The sequence below is a fragment of the Sebastes fasciatus genome, chromosome 4, assembly GCF_043250625.1.
Source record: "Sebastes fasciatus isolate fSebFas1 chromosome 4, fSebFas1.pri, whole genome shotgun sequence".
Taxonomy (NCBI): domain Eukaryota; kingdom Metazoa; phylum Chordata; class Actinopteri; order Perciformes; family Sebastidae; genus Sebastes; species Sebastes fasciatus.
In genome coordinates, this window is record NC_133798.1 from 23,961,572 (window position 1) to 23,977,564 (window position 15,993).

The 15,993-nt window shown below is 36.5% G+C and overlaps 2 protein-coding genes across 3 annotated transcripts in view; one reads left to right on the forward strand and one right to left on the reverse strand.

The window, feature by feature from the left end:
• Window positions 1–15,083, forward strand: rasef2 (RAS and EF-hand domain containing 2). Of its 2 annotated transcripts, none has more exons than XM_074632996.1 (17): window positions 1–405; window positions 3,425–3,577; window positions 5,203–5,293; window positions 5,639–5,734; window positions 8,057–8,134; window positions 8,225–8,340; window positions 8,446–8,514; window positions 9,745–9,826; window positions 9,964–10,034; window positions 10,135–10,318; window positions 10,418–10,519; window positions 11,489–11,633; window positions 11,726–11,807; window positions 12,763–12,877; window positions 12,983–13,096; window positions 13,207–13,283; window positions 13,363–15,083. In XM_074632996.1, the coding sequence occupies exons 1-17, from the start codon at window positions 95–97 to the stop codon at window positions 13,463–13,465; spliced, it is 1,989 nt and encodes a 662-aa protein (XP_074489097.1). In that variant the 5' UTR covers window positions 1–94; the 3' UTR covers window positions 13,466–15,083. The 2 variants fall into 2 exon arrangements, with proteins under 2 accessions (XP_074489097.1, XP_074489099.1); XM_074632998.1 differs by having other exon boundaries at window positions 10,192–10,318.
• fkbp16 (FKBP prolyl isomerase 16) overlaps window positions 14,225–15,993 on the reverse strand; it is a 71,818-nt gene continuing 70,049 nt past the window's right edge. Inside the window, exons 8-9 of the mRNA XM_074633000.1 lie at window positions 14,585–14,722; window positions 14,225–14,496 (exon numbers count right to left, since the gene is read on the reverse strand). Coding sequence (XP_074489101.1) covers window positions 14,410–14,496; window positions 14,585–14,722 — 225 coding nt within the window. The 3' untranslated portion in view covers window positions 14,225–14,409. The remainder of the gene's footprint in view (window positions 14,497–14,584; window positions 14,723–15,993) is intronic.

The following is a 15,993-nucleotide window of genomic DNA, read 5'->3' on the forward strand; positions in this document are numbered from 1 at the left end:
TTTAATTTATGTCTGGCACGCAGCCGCTTGTTAATTCGTGAGACAAGCAAGTTGAATTTTAACTTTACATTATTGTTTTTTATTAACTTCCAACATGGACCGACCCAGCCTCCGGAGGTTATTCTCTGCTTGTGATGTGAACAAGTCTGGTAAGATAGAGTATGAGGACTTTACCGTAGTTTGCCGGGAACTCAACGTGTCTGAAACTGAGATGAAAACTCTGTTCAACAAGTTCGACTCGGACGAAGACGGATTCATCGACTACAGCATGTTCTCATCCCGGTTTCAGGAGGTCTCGGAGACGCTGGACTTGGCGTCTTTCGGTGCCGGGTCGGCCCAGAACCAGGGCACTCCGTGGGAAGAGTTTGTAGGCAAGATAGATGCGGAGTCTCTCCTCTCTGAAAGGTAAAGCTTAACATCCGGCTGCTTCCATGTTTAACCAGAATATAGTTACAGCCAACGGCTGCTTCTGAGACGTTTACTGTCAGTTAGCTAAAGTCAACGGCTGCTTCTGAGACGTTTACTGTCAGTTAGCTAACGTCAACGGCTGTTCTGGAACCTTTTCCTGCTCTTTTCCTCTTATATCATTAACTAGGTTAAATCTATATGACTAAAACAATGCATGTGAAGCATGTCGGATAGTCCTGGTGACTCATATAAGCTGTATAAAAACACCTGTTACGTTGGGACTAATCAGTGCGGCGGAGCAGAACCGTTAAAGCCGTTAAATATTAAATCAAACATTGACGTGTATCTTTTAGGTTATAGGTGGAACGTTATAAGTGAGTTATTTAAGAAATATGTCATACTATAGTATGTTGTGAACAAAAGTCATTAAAATTCATAATGTAGTATTTCGAAAAAAGTCATAGTGTAGTAAGTTGACATTTAAAAAAAAAAAAAGTCATAGTATAGTATGTAGAAAAAAGTCAAAAAAAGTTACAGTAAAGTATGTCGAAACTTTTTATGAAAAAAAGTCATAGTATAGTATGTCAAAAAATGTCATGATAAAATGTCACAGTATAGTATGTCGAAAAATTGTATGAAAAAAAGACATATAGTTTGTAGAAAAAAAGTCATAGTATAGTATGTCAAAAAGAAATTGTGAAAAAAAATCAAAGTATAGTATGTCCAAAAATGTCATGAAAAAAAGTCATATTATATTAGGTTGACATTTAAAAAAAAAAAAAAAAAAAGTCATAGTATAGTACGTCCAAAAATTTCATGAAAAAGAGTCATATTGTTTGATGAAAAAAAGTCATAGTATAGTATGTCAAAAAAATTCATGAAAAAAGTCATAGTTTAGTATGTCGAAAAATTTGTAGAAAAGTCATAGTATAGTATGTTGAAAAATGTCATTAAAAATGGTAATACTATAGTATGTCAAAAAAATTATAAAAAAAGCCATAGTATAGTATGTTGAAAAATGTCATGATAAAATGTCACAGTATAGTATGTCGAAAATTTTTATGAAAAAAGACATAATATAGTTTGTAGAAAAAAAGTTATAATATACTGTCGAAAAATGTTATGAAAAAATTCATAGTATAGTATGTCGAAAAACTTCATCAAAAAAGGTAATACTACAGTATGTCAAAAAAAATATGAAAAAAGCCATAGTATAGTGTGTCAAAACATTTCATGAAAAAAGGTCAAAGTATAATATGTCGAAAAATTTCACGAAAAAGTCATAGTATAGTATGTCGAAAAATGTCATTAAAAAAGGTAATACTATAGTATGTCGAAAAACTTTATGAAAAAAGTCATTGTATAGTGTGTCAAAAAACGGTATGAAAAAAAGTCATAGTATAATATTTAGAAAAATTTCATCAAAAAAGGTAATACTATATGTCAAAAAAAATCATAGTAGTTTTTTGAAAAAAGCCATAGTCTAGTATGTCGACAAGTTTCATGAAAAAAGTCATAGTACAGTAAGTTGACATTTAAAAAAAAAAAAAAGTTATAGTGTAGTATGTTGACAAGTTTCATGAAAAAAAGTCATTGTATGGACTGTCGAAAAAATTCACGAAAAAGTCATAGTATAGTATGTCGAAAAATGTCATTAAAAAAGGTAATACTATAGTATGTCAAAAAATGAAAGAAGGAAATCATAGTAGTTTTTTTAAAAAAGTCATAGTCTAGTATGGCGACAAGTTTCATGAAAAAAAAGTCGTAGTATAGTAAGTTGACATTTAAAAAAAAAAAAAAATCATACTATAGTATGTCGAAAAATTGCATGAAAAAAAGTCATAGTATAGTATATCTAAAAAATTCATGAAAAAAATCAGTTTTTTTGGAAAAAAATCATAGTATAGTTTTTTTGAAGAAAAATCATAGTATAGTATGTCGACAAGTTTCATGAAAAAAGTCATAGTATAGTATGTCATATTATAGTAAGTTGACATTTAAAAAAAAAAAAAGTCATAGTATGTCGAAAAGATTAATGAAAAAAATCATAGTATAGTTTTTTGAAAAAAAGTCATAGTATAGTATGTCGAAAAATTCATGAAAAAAGTCAGTTTAGTATGTTGAAAAATTTCATGACAAAAGGTCAGAGTTTAGCAGGTTGAAAAATGTTATGAAAAAGTCGTATGTCGAAAAAATTCATGAAAAAAATCATAGTATAGTTTTTTTGAAAAAAAGTCATAGTATAGTATGTTGACAAGTTTCATGAAAAAAAGTCTAGTATGGTATGTCGAAAAAATTTCCCGAAAAAGTCATAGTATAGTATGTCGAAAAATGTCATCAAAAAGGGTAATACTATAGTATGTCAAAAAAAATATTGAAAAAGCCATAGTATAGTGTGTCAAAAAATTTTATGAAAAAAAGTCATGATATAGTTTGTTGAAAAAAGTCAGTATGTTACGTCGGAAATTTTTATGAAAAAGTCATAGTATAGTATGTTGAATATTTTATAAAAAAAGTCATAGTATAGTATGTCGAAAAATCTTATGAAAAAGTAATAGTATAGTATGTCGAAGGATTTGTATGAAAAAAAGTCAAAGTATAGTATGTCGGAAAAAAAATCATAGTACAGTATGTCAAAAAAATAAAAAAGTCATAGTATAGTATGTCGAAGGAAAGATACTGTATAGTATAATATGACGAAAAAAAATCATAGTACAGTATGTCAAAAAATAAGTCATATTATAGTATGTCGAAAAAAGTCATACAAAACTCATAGTATAGTAGAGTTTCAAACATACTGAGCATAGAGATTGACAGTCAATCATGTTGCATGATTGGTGTGAGAATTTGATAATTTGTACCCACACTGAAACTAACACCTTAAACGGCTACCTTTCAGGCCCACAGGGAGTGAGTATTTGACACTATAAAGATAGATTTTGGGTGGAGTATGAAGCTGAGAAAATCGCACTGACCTGTTTGTTTCTGGCAGTAACTGTTTGTTCTCCTCCCACAGTCTCAGGGAGCAGCTAGCTGATCTTTACCAGGCCATTCACTCCTCTGCAAACACGACTCTGCTGCAGCAGTATGAGGAAATCATCCACTCCCTGATCAATCTAAACCTGGATAACAGACTAGAGTGTGAACAGCTGGAGACCAGTGTAAAGCGGTGAGGATAAGTGTCAGTTTCTTGACTATGTGGGGCCAGTACAATTCAGAACATCTGACCTGTGAAATAGAAAGAATGATTATGAAATAATGGCCCATTATTTAAACAATAAGCCACATTACACAGGTATTAATGCTGATGAACACTCAGCTTATGTGGCTATAATGTGTGTATGAGCAGTGACATTAGTATTACAGTACAGTATTAGCATATGAAAGTGGATGTTTAAAATTTACACACTTAGCTTTTAGTTGTGTAGAATTGATTAAATAATCCTAATTGTCCTTACTGCATCCAGACTGCCTGTAGATTTGTTTTGACCACAGAGCAGTGGTGAACTGCTGCCCTCTTATGGCTATAAACCAGAGAGGCGGTGGATAAACCCTGGACCTTGATTCCCCAGAGTCCACTGCATAAACTGGGATTAACTGTTTGACTTAATAAAAGCTACATTAATTGATTTTAGCCCACTAGATTACTGCACAACTGACATTGTTATTTGTTGACATGTTCGTAAACAATTGCCTAGCAGACACAGAACAACAGCAGCGTTCATTTAGAGCCATGTACACGCAAAACAATGTGTCTTCAGTCACAAGAGGTTCAGCCTTTGTCTGTCTGCCATTTGGTGCTGGACAGTTAACGTCCAGTGGGTTTATCAGAGCTTTGCTAAACAGCTGAATATGGAGGTGAGTTCAGTTAAAATATGATTAGTTAATAATTCTCTGTGATTTGGCTTTATCAACAATCCTATGATGTATTTGATTCAATGTTAATGTCAGTTAAAGTTCAACAGTTATTGGGCCCTTCTGCTGTTGTTGTAATTTAATGCGCCACCTGTCAGCTGCCTCACTTGCCACTATAGTGACATAGTAATGGAAAGAGATTAGACCTCTGGTACTATTGTTAAGTAATAAATTGTTTTTTATATATATCTATATATATATATATATCTCTCTATATATAGAGATATATATATATATAGATAGATAGATCTATATCGAGAGAGAGATTTAAGCTTAAAGTCTTAATAATTTCCCTTAAATCTCTGAAGTGACCCCTCACATAGTACTTTTAATCAACTATTGAATTTCACTCCTACACATGGGAATAAACGCTGTGTCTAAGCTGTTTTTGTTTAAGCTCTTCCTGTGGTTCAGTTACTACGCGAAATGAGAAAGGTGACATTCCTTATTCAAGGAAGTAGGAAGACTTAAATGTGCTACCCTTCCTTATTCTTTCCGTCCTTTTTACAAACTGGAAAGACCACTACACATTCCACTATGTTGAAATAAATAGACTTTTGAAATCTTGACATTAAACTTATACCAAACTAAAATAAATCATATGTGAGGTCTTATTGAGAAATCTCACATGCAATGTTCAGTGCACCTGCGGAGGCTGTCCCTCCCTCGACTCTGTTTGGTTCATGTGTCGTCTGACGAGAGCAAGAGCAGTCACAACGGCAGCATGTTTGAAGTCAAATCAGTCAGGTACAATTGACAAATGGATAGTAGGTGAATGGATTCTTATTAATCTTTTGGACTACTGTTGGAGAGTCTGCTTTGATTCAGCAGCAGAGAGGCTGCAAGGACAAACTTGAACGTACTTTTCTGTTCAAACAGAGCTGAGGAGATGAACAACAGTCAGCTGGCAGAACTGGAGGACGATATACAGCAGCAGCTCGCCAGAACAGAGGAGAGGGTGAGAGACGAGGTAAGTGATACCTGCAGTGTTTATAGTGGACGATTGCTCCTGTGATTTACTCTGATGTTCGTAAAGTGAAGTAAATCAAACCAAATGAATTAGCTGTCGTAAAAACAGCTGCATTTAATCAATAAACAGTACACCAAGAAATGGACTAAAATGTTTTTGTTTTTTTATTGCGAAGTGGAAATTTCCCTTCACTGGTTCTTTTGAGCTACCTGCATATTTGTGGTGCAGCACACAGCAGCAGGTTACATGTCTCCTCACAAAGAGCCTCTGTTGAGGCAGATGAAAGCCCCTCTTCAAGGCCTGAGCCGGTCTGCACCTCTAACTACTTTGGTTTCATGTTTGTAGGAGCGGAAGAAAATGGAAGGAGTTATGGCGACCATGCAGAGGAAGCACAAGAACGAGGTCACAGACCTGCATGCAAATGTGGACAGACTGTTAAAGGTAAGTTTTTTTCCACAACATGCATTTACTTTGTTCTTGAATGAAGATAGTTAAGTTTTCTTACATCATGAAAGAGAGAGAGAGGAAAGCCACTGTGCATGAAAGGCAACACAAAAGCTATTACATATGCAGCTCTGGTTTCATTTGTGCGACTTTCCCGACAGACAGAGGAAGTGTTTTCCAAATTTCTCACATGTTTTAAGATGACCTTTCAAAGAGCACCTTTAACACTCATCCTACCAATACATTTAACATACAAGGACTACTGACTGGGGTCCCCCTGGACCCCAAGAATAAACTACTGTAAGAAACAAACGTCATAGCAAAATGTTAACTTATTTCTTCTCAAGACATTATTAGTTATGTAATTAATAGGGCTGTCAAATTTAACGCAATAATAACACGTTAATACAAATTTGATTTAACGCCTCTAATTTCTTTAACGCAACTTGCGATTTTTAGGTTGTAGCGAGTTTTAAAGCTAGAGTGAAGATACTGGCATTATATGAAACTAGATAACCTAAGGGATCCATTGGTATCAAACATGTCATACGAGCTTGTCGGAGAGGAGGTTAAATAACGCTCCAAACTTGCGCAAAATTTTGGCAAGGAAAAACTGGCATGGCCATTTTCAAAGGGGTCCCTTGACCTCTGATCTCAAGATATGTGAATGAAAATGGGTTCTATGGGTACCCACAAGTCTTCCCTTTACAGACATGCCCACTTTATTATAATCACATGCAGGGCAAGTCATAGTCAAGTCAGCACACTGACACACTGACAGCTGTTGTTGTCTGTTGGGCTTCAGTTTGTCATGTTTTGATTTTTAGCAGATTTTTTTTAATGCTAAATGCAGTACCTACAGACAATACTTGTCATTGTTTTGTGTTGTTAATTGACTTCCAATAATAAATATATATTCATACATTTGCATAAAGCAAGCATATTTGCCCAATCCCATGTTGATAAATAAATACTTGAGAAATCTCCCTTTTAAGGTAGATTTTGAACAGATAAAAATGGTGTGATTAATTTGCAATTCATTTTGATTAACTATGGACAATCATGAGATTAATTGCAATTAAATAATTTAATCGATTGACAGACCTATTAATGTCATCTGAAGAAAAAACAGATTATTATTTTAGGAAAGTTGCAGCTAATTTGCATAAGAAAATAGACCGAGCACATGAGGAAATCTGTGTCTGCTGCATCTGTGTCTGTCTCCTTCAAAATATCTATCTTTTATATTGTATCTATTAAAACTGCATAGGCTGCAATTGGGTGCTTTTGACTGGGGTCCCCTAGGAGCCCTATACATTGGTATTTAAAATGATTATTTGAAAAGCACTGATTGAAACAGAAAACAATGATATGAAGTCATTAGGAACAAATTGATTGACAAAGTCAAAGAATGACAGAATTAAGCACCTGTGAGATACAGTATGACAAAACATATACCTCTGGGGTCTAATATCTAATGTCCAATCAGTATGAGAGAAGGAGTCAGATAAAGGAATTAGGGATTCAGTTAGTGCCAGGACCAGCATAGAGGGTCATGTTCGATAAGATACTGTATGAATGCAACTTGTGGAATGCAGTTGTTAGCTCAATCCAGCTACATGCTATTTCTTGTCCTGCTCGCTTAGCAAAATCTGGACTGCACCATTAGTGGTAATTTTCACAATTTTAGATAACATGTCAAAGAGTGCAAAAGGGAAGTTGTGTAAGAGCAGCAGCATTTTAAACTCACAGATCTAGATGTGTCGATGTTACCACCTAAAGGCAATGTAGATGGCGTGTGAGTGAGAGGCACCTATAGTTTTTTTTTTTCCTTTGTTATAGCTTCTGTTTTGTGTGTGTGTTTGAGGTTTTATGTTAAATACTACAGCTAAAATAGCTAATAATTGTTCAAAATGGAACATCATTGTCTCACACGTAATTGCCGATAATGAAGACCAACGTCAAGCAGGTTAAAAAAAAGGCTCAGCAATCTTCTCCTTTTCAGTAACACACATCTTGGAAAGCCGTTTCCACAGTAAACCTGTTTTATATCACAATGCATTAAAGAGTGTAAACACAATTACTTAAGCTACTGATTGCACGGCAGTAGTCTTCTATTCATTACTGAGATGAAGCAAACCTTCCCATTGTCTCTACATCACAGAATAAATGAAACAATGTAAACGCACTAACTGTGGGGTACATAATTAGAACATCACGACTGCAGGTCTGGAAATGCCTGTCTTTTTAAAAAAGTTAAAAACACATTGGCTTATCGACATCTGAAACTAAATGCTCCTGTAAATGTCTATTCTCAAGAGCCAAGAGGACTCTGAATCCAACCAGTCAAAGGAGGAGGTGATCAGACTGAGGAGACAGACCAGGGATCTCTCACAGGTACGTCATGTTGGTAGTGATTGTTCAGTTGAACAAGTCACATGTATGTTGTGTAGAATTGATCCCGTTATTAACTAAATCTCCTCACAGGAAAATGAGGACATGCGAGCCTCTCTGCAGCAAGCTCAGACGAACATCGCCATCCTGCACTCGGAGCTGGACAAGCTGAAGAACATGTACGCAGACCAGAAAGCTCAACATGAAAGGTGAGACAGTGTCTCTAAACTCGGCTCAGCTCATGTCCGTTGACACAAAATATGATCCAGCATCCGGTGCAACATCCAGTACATGTGGCCTGTATTTCTTTACAGAGAAACAGATGAATTGAAGGGGATGGTGATGGAATACCAGTCATACTCTAATCAGATCCAGATTCTCCAGTAAGTCTGTCTTTTCACTTGATGAAGCTGTCTAATGGGGACATTTAGTCTTAATCGAGAATGTAGGGATTTGGTAATTAAAGTATCAACTGTTCCTGAAAAGTTAATAATTATTATCCTTTGTTTTAAAGGTTTGGTTCACTAAAATTAAAAATCCTCAATCCCATTTACCTTTGGCGGTATCAAGATAATAATCTTGAGTTACAAGTAAAAGTCACATATTCAAAAGTACAGAAGTGTCAGCATCAAAATGTATTAAAAGTACCAAAAGTAAAAGTACTCATTTTGCAGAATGGCCCATTTCAGAATAATATATATTACATTACTGGATTATAATTATTGATGCATTAATGTGTTCACAACTTTGCTGTGAAGGATCAAGTCTTATCTTTATCTATATTAATATTCTATCTATTATAATTAATTTGTTGATTATATTTAGTATTATTAATCTGAATCTGCAAATTACCTTGTAACTTCAGTTATTAGATAAATGTAGTGGAGTAAAACTTATTACAATATTTAAATATATTTTAAGTACCTCAAAATTGTACTTACGTAAGTACAACACTTGAGTAAATGTTAATGTTAGTTACTTTCCACCAATGTCTGTCTCAGAGATTTCTGTCACCTCCAAATTACAATGTACAGTATGTGAGTTTAATTTGTTTTTGGGGCATATTTAAAGTCAAAAATAGACAAATTTAAAAGGTACATCAGCAACATGTCTTTTCAGAAACAACGTCCCAATTACTGTTCTTTAACTGCCCCTTATTTAGCATTTATAAGCGGAATATAAACATGTAATAAATGGTTAATAACACACTAATGTAGCTGTAAACATTTATAAATGTGCATTAATGTATTTTTCAACAACTATAACTCTTGTGGGCACCCATAAGCACACAGATAATGAATAACAACTAGCAAAACACAGTTGTAATAATATAAAATATGTCTTAATAGGAGAAATTATACTTAACAAATACTGTAAATACATTAATGAACACTGAAACATCCATATATCTCTGTGCAACTACATTATAGTGTGTTGTAAACCATTCTAAATAGCCCTTTCTGTACGTTGGGAGTATCTCTGTTTTAAGTCATTTGTGTGAACAATACCATTAACAAACTTGGATTACCAGAAGAACAGGGTTTACTCATATGAAAGTAAATGTTTGTACATGTATGTGACTCTGTCTTCTATTTCCTTGAACACATCATTAGGGAAACGAATAAAAAGCTGTATGACAGTAACGACGGGCTGCGCTCTGCGTTGGCCAGTGAAGCGGTTGCAGCTAAAAGGAGGGTGAGTCCCTTGTTTGCTGAGGACATATTTCCTCATACCCGCTGGCTCGACATCAGATAGAAGCTGACAGTAAATTGTTGTAGTTCAAGTGTAAAAAAAAAAAGTTTCCTCCCTGACACTCCTAATCTGCTCAACAGCTGTCTCCCCAAATTGAAATCCCAGCCCGAAGGATGAAGCCCCTCCGACAGAGCACACTCAACCATAGCAGGTATATCAAGTTTTTTTTACACACCTCTGTGAATCTGCCGATTGATCTCGGTGAATTAAATTGTCACAGCTAAAGCGAGCGTGTGTGTCGGTGCTTGCAGCCCGGAGCTGGATCCCAGCAAAACGACCTACTCTCATGTGGCCACCTGGGCTGATAGGTACCTGGACAGTGGAGTCTCGCTGCCGATGGACACGGCAGAGAACTCAGGCAGCGATTACGAAAGCGACGACAGCAGGGGCTCGGTGGAGACTGTGCACCACAGCTACTCGTGTGTCCCCTCTGAGGTCAGAGCACACATCAGGTTCAAATAGCGGGTCTGGTAACGCCAATATGCTGATAAGCTGTGACAAATTTAAATTAGTATTTTACTTTGTTTGTTACAGATAGCAGAAATGAAATCTGAAGCTACAGTGTCGATGGCTCCTAGCAAGACGAGCTCTATCGCATCGTCCCTACGAAGACGTTTGTCGGCATTTTCCACAAAGGTACGATAGCTTTTTAATGCATGAGAACCCCCCCAGTAAGCATTAATTTCAGCGATTTGAATGTCAAGACTTTTAGGTTAGAACTAGACTACATTTGTTTGAAAATTGAAAGTTTTTCAGCCACCTTGACAGTGTGGCTCTAGGGGTGGCATTGCCGTGACTAGGGCTGTGTATTGGCAAGATTCTGGCATTACGATACGTATCATGATACCGGGGTTACAATTCAATATATTGCAATTTATTACGATACTGTAAGCAAGGCGATATATTGCGATTTAAAAAAATATATAATTTCAGGAAAACCGTAAAAAACACGCATAAAATCTGAGTAGAAAAAAGTTTACTTTTTTATACCAACAGTGGGATCTGCAACTGCATTTATAACAGTCCCTGTAACATTCAACATCATAGCACTACTGTGACAGTGAACATACACAGAGGACGCATCTCTTTGCAAATTAAATAAAGTATTGACTGAGTTCATCTTTGCATGTAAACTATTAATTAAGTAAGGGATAATGTACAGCGCCCTGAAGGGGTTTATTTCACAACAATGACCGGCTAGCTGTACATTATCCCACTTATTACACAGCTACTTACCTAAGAAATCAATAATTTGACACAAAAATGGTCCTCCAGAGTCCGAGATCAAAACTGCGCCCACAGCAACGGTCTCTTATAAAAGAAATAACAGACCGTAGAACGCAGTGATTGATCAATCTGAATAAAGTATTTAACAAAGTTGTGTAATAAAAATCAAGTTTTTGAAAAATCGATACAGTATCACAAAACATACTATCAAGTCGATATTATCAATATTTTCTTAAACCCCTAGTCGTGACCCCCTAAAAACAATTTGCACTTGCGACCTGTTGTCACGACTACATCTGACTACCAGATGAGACGAGTTTAATCGAAGAGTCATCTATTCCCTCCCTAAGCTAGTTATCTTTTGTTGCATTTCCGAAGCCTTTAGAAGCAGACATGGTAGAAACTGAGGAACCTGCTCCGATGTACCGCCTGGTTTTAGCCGGAGACGCAGGAGCTGGAAAGTCCAGCTTCCTGCTGAGACTGACGCTCAACGAGTTCAGGGGAGACATTCAGACGACGCTGGGTAGGTGCCACAGAAAACATATCACATTTCATCAATCAATCGTTGACACATTCTTGAGTTCAGACGTTTAAATCTGCTTTTCTGGTTCTCAGGAGTCGATTTCCAAATCAAGAGGATGCTTGTGGATGGAGAGAAGACGAGCCTGCAGATATGGGACACAGCCGGGCAGGAGAGGTACTACACTGACTCTCATAGAGTTTCTCAAGGGAATAGCAACAGGAAACGCATGGTGTTAACACTAAAAGGGATAGTTCGGTTTTGTTTTAAAGTGGGGTTGTATGAGGTACTTATCCACAGTCAGTGTATTACTTACAGTAGATGACGTTTGGCAGGCCCCCAGTTTGTCGAAACAGACAGGAGTTACCGCACAGAAACAAAGCAATGTACTGCTGTGGACGGGGCCGGCAGCAAAACGGACTTTAGCCACTTAAAAGAAAGACTCAACTAAAAAAATCAATATCAGTTTAAGTGTACACTATATTCAGAACATTTTCACCGCTTTATTTTGCCGCCAGATAGCCTTTTCTGAGAACTGAAGTAGTCGTATCCATCTATACTCTAACCAAACCCACCTGACTCCTTTTGAAAAAAATGTACCTCACAGATCACGGGAGTTGCTGGTCTACCGCTGCCTCGATCGGTTAGTGTGTTTGTGCTATTGCGTGAATTTGGTTAGTTCGGATTCACCAAAGTCACACAATAACACAAACGAACTAACCGATCGAGGCAGCGGGAGACCAGCAGCCCCCGTGTTCTGCGAGGTAAAATTACTGTGTTTTTCAATGGAGTTTGGTTGCTTCGATGAAAGCATAGATAACTGCTTCAGTTCCCTGTCAGAAACATACTGTATAGCTGTCTCACAGCAAGGTAAAGTGGTGAAGATATTTTTTAGGTAAGCTTTTCTTTTAGGGGACTAAAATGCATTTTTGCTGCCGGCCCCGTCCACAGCAGTACATTGCTTGGCTTCAGTGTGGTAACTCCTGTCTGCTTCTCCAAACTGGGAACCGACCGTCATCTACTGTAGGTAATACACTGACTTTTAAATCTGTCAACATGTTCTTTTAATTATGACTCAAGAATGAAAAGTACACTAGACTTAAAAACGGTGTTGTATTTCTTTTGACTGTAGGTTTCGTAGTATTGCCAGGTCCTATTTCCGTAAAGCTCACGGCGTCCTGCTCCTCTACGACGTCACTTCAGAAAGCAGCTTCCTTAACGTCAGAGCGTGGGTGGATCAGATTCAGGTAACTGGAGATGCTGATTGACAAATGTTGAATGAATGCCAAAAAAAACAACCCCGCCTAAAAGCAGGAATATATTTTTTTACAAAATCCTTTGTTTCTATGAAGGATTCAACGGATGAGAAAATCCCCATGTGTGTTATTGGAAACAAGGTAGACCTCCGAGACGAGCTTCCAGAGGGGAGCTGTGTGAGCACTTTGCACGGAGAGAAGTTGGCCAAGGTGTGTAACTTTTCATTCCACCTGATGGAACGGCGTTTATGCAAACACCCGGCCTCCCAGGTGTCTAAATAAACATACTGCAGTCAGGTATGTCTATGCTTTGCTTGCAGGCATACGGCGCCTTGTTCTGCGAAACGAGTGCCAAAGAGGGAACCAACGTGGTGGAGACTGTGCTTCATCTAGCGAGGTAGGAGGCCAGAGACAGAGTTTGAGTTTTTCCCTTCACAAACTGTGGCAACACTTAGACTTGTTTTCCATTCCCACAGAGAAGTAAAGAAGAATGTCAAACTGAGGCGGCAGTCAGACTCTCAGGTCAGACTGAGTCAATCCAACCCAAAGAAGACTCTCAACGCCTGCTGTGGACGGTAGACGGTTGATATCAGTAGATACGATGAAGGGCTCCAAGTGATTTCTATTTTGTTATGAAGAACAAATATTCTAACATTTGGAATATTTAAGCCTTAAATATATTTTCATAAATGTTAATTCTCTGATCAAAATTAAGATTTTTATTGTTGGAAATTTGCACATGTACGTAATGTAATCATGCTTATATTTTTTCTTAGGTTTTGTATTTATTTGGTAGTGAAGTCATTTTATAAAAGTAAATAAATAAGGAACTTAACTGAGATTCAAGTTAAATAAATTATTAATAAGCTAAAAAAAAAAAACTTTAAATTAATGTTTGTTTTTTTCCTTTGAGACCAAACTTGTTTTTTGAGAAATCAAAAGAAAAAGACTAAGTAAATTTTTTTAAACATTTTAATCAAGCATCAGTGTAAGCAATATTACAATTTCAACGCCTTCAATTATTGGAGCACTGATCAAATATTTCTCAGAATTGTGATGTTGGAAGTGTTAATCGTTTACTAAAATTACTTTTTGCAGTTTGCTTATAGTCTTTACAAAAGTTCCAGGGCCTCTTTTTTTTGAGTATCTGTGATACTAAAATCTTTTTCCAGGACCCTTTTTTTTTATTCTATTACAAACAGAAATGTAATCCCTTTTCCAAATAAAACAGACGTAACTGGAAAGAAGACCGTTAGAAAACTTCTGTCTTATCGATCAGCAGAAATCTCTTCTGGTATTCACTCGATGCTGAACTATCCTCATTTTTATAAATACCTTACACACTTCAGTGAAACTTTTTCTACCATAAAATAGAACTTCAGGCTGCGGTGCTGCTGCGTTGCATACCTTCTCATGTCTTCACAGTAGAAAACTCTTTTCAAATGAGCTAAAGAGGACTGGAGACAAAACTCTGCACATGATGGTGATGATGAGGATTTTCAAAGTGCTTCCTGCAGAGGATTTCAGTTTCTTGCAGTCAGGATCAGTGACATCACTAAGCTGCCAAAGGCCACAACCAGAGCTCCGAGTATGAACTTCCAGGAAATTCCCTAAAACACAAACAACAAAGTCAGTTAAAATCCAGTCTATTGATTATCAGAATAAAAACATATCGGGGATATTTATGTGATGACTTACAGATTGTTTCTGCTTTGAAGGAATCAGAAAAGGTGCGATATTCTCTCCAAGCACCTCCGCTGGTTTCGCTTTCCATTCCTGAGTATCTTTACCTCCCGATTGCCTTTTGACGAGTTTAGATAACTCGACGTGGATTGCCTAAAGGAAAAAAAAAACATCTTAACATGTTGTGAGAAATCTTTTTTCTGTAGATCTAGTGTTGGAAAGGAGACATTAAACCTTGAGAAAAAGGTGAAATTGCAGTTTTGAAAATGTCCAGCAGGTGAGAGCAGAGGTCTGCAACACAAAGCCTTACAACATAGACCAACAAATCATAATAATCATAATGTTGCTTTTAAAAAGCACTATAATATTTATCCTAAATCTCCATGCCTTAAAAATCATATTTTGTAAATACTTTCTTTAGATTCGTCATTAGAGGTTGTAATTTGTCATAAAAACAGATGTATTCAAATAAAAGAAACCAATACATGCATTCTTGTTTTTGGTTCATAACCAATTTGTGTTCCGTCTTTTTCGTGATCATCTAACAGACTGCAGTACAACAGAGCAGCTAAATCAGTTTTTTCTCCAAAGTATTTAATCCAGCATTGAGACAAGGGTGTAATTACCAAAGCAGCAGATATTTTCGTTTTGTCTAGACAAGACCAGACATATTTGTGACGGTGGCAGTGCGCCTTTTAGGCCAGGTCATTTTAACACTTTTTTGTAAACAGCTGATGGAAATGCACTTCTCTCACTTCATTATCTCTTCCAAATCAAACCCAGACTGCAATGAACTAAGAAAATGTTCATAAACTGAGATTATTGTTCATGTTTGTTGTGATTAACTCTACACCAGAGTAACTGTAATTATAGTCTGGAGTCTTTATATTGTAGCTGCAAGCGTGACTCTGGGCTCGTTCTTACCTCCACTTTACTACTTTTGGAGCACAGGGCTTCAGAGTGACGATATTTAGCTCACATACAGTACGTGTTATTTTTACCGAGTTTGCCGGACAACTCTGAGCAGTGTGGTCACATCTGTAGACTGCCAGATGTGCAGTTTGGCCAGATCCTCTGTGGAGGATTTGGCAGATTAAACGAACCACACAAACAAGACAGAACAGGCCTTCGACAGAAGTAGTTTATCCTCTTTTCTTCAGGCGAAGGTGTGAACAACTTTCTTTGATATTCTGTGAAATATTGTGAACTTAATGAGGTGATGAATTCATTGTATTCTCGTCTGTCCCTGTGTTTAATGATTTGCAAATTTCAAGTTCCAGATTGAGATTTTTTTAAGAATTGTTTTTTTTGCATTCTCTGAATATATTTATATGAATTAGACTATATATCATTTCTTCATGAATTGAATCAGACATGCAATGCGTTTACCGACATAAATTACTGCATAAAGGAATATTTTAGGT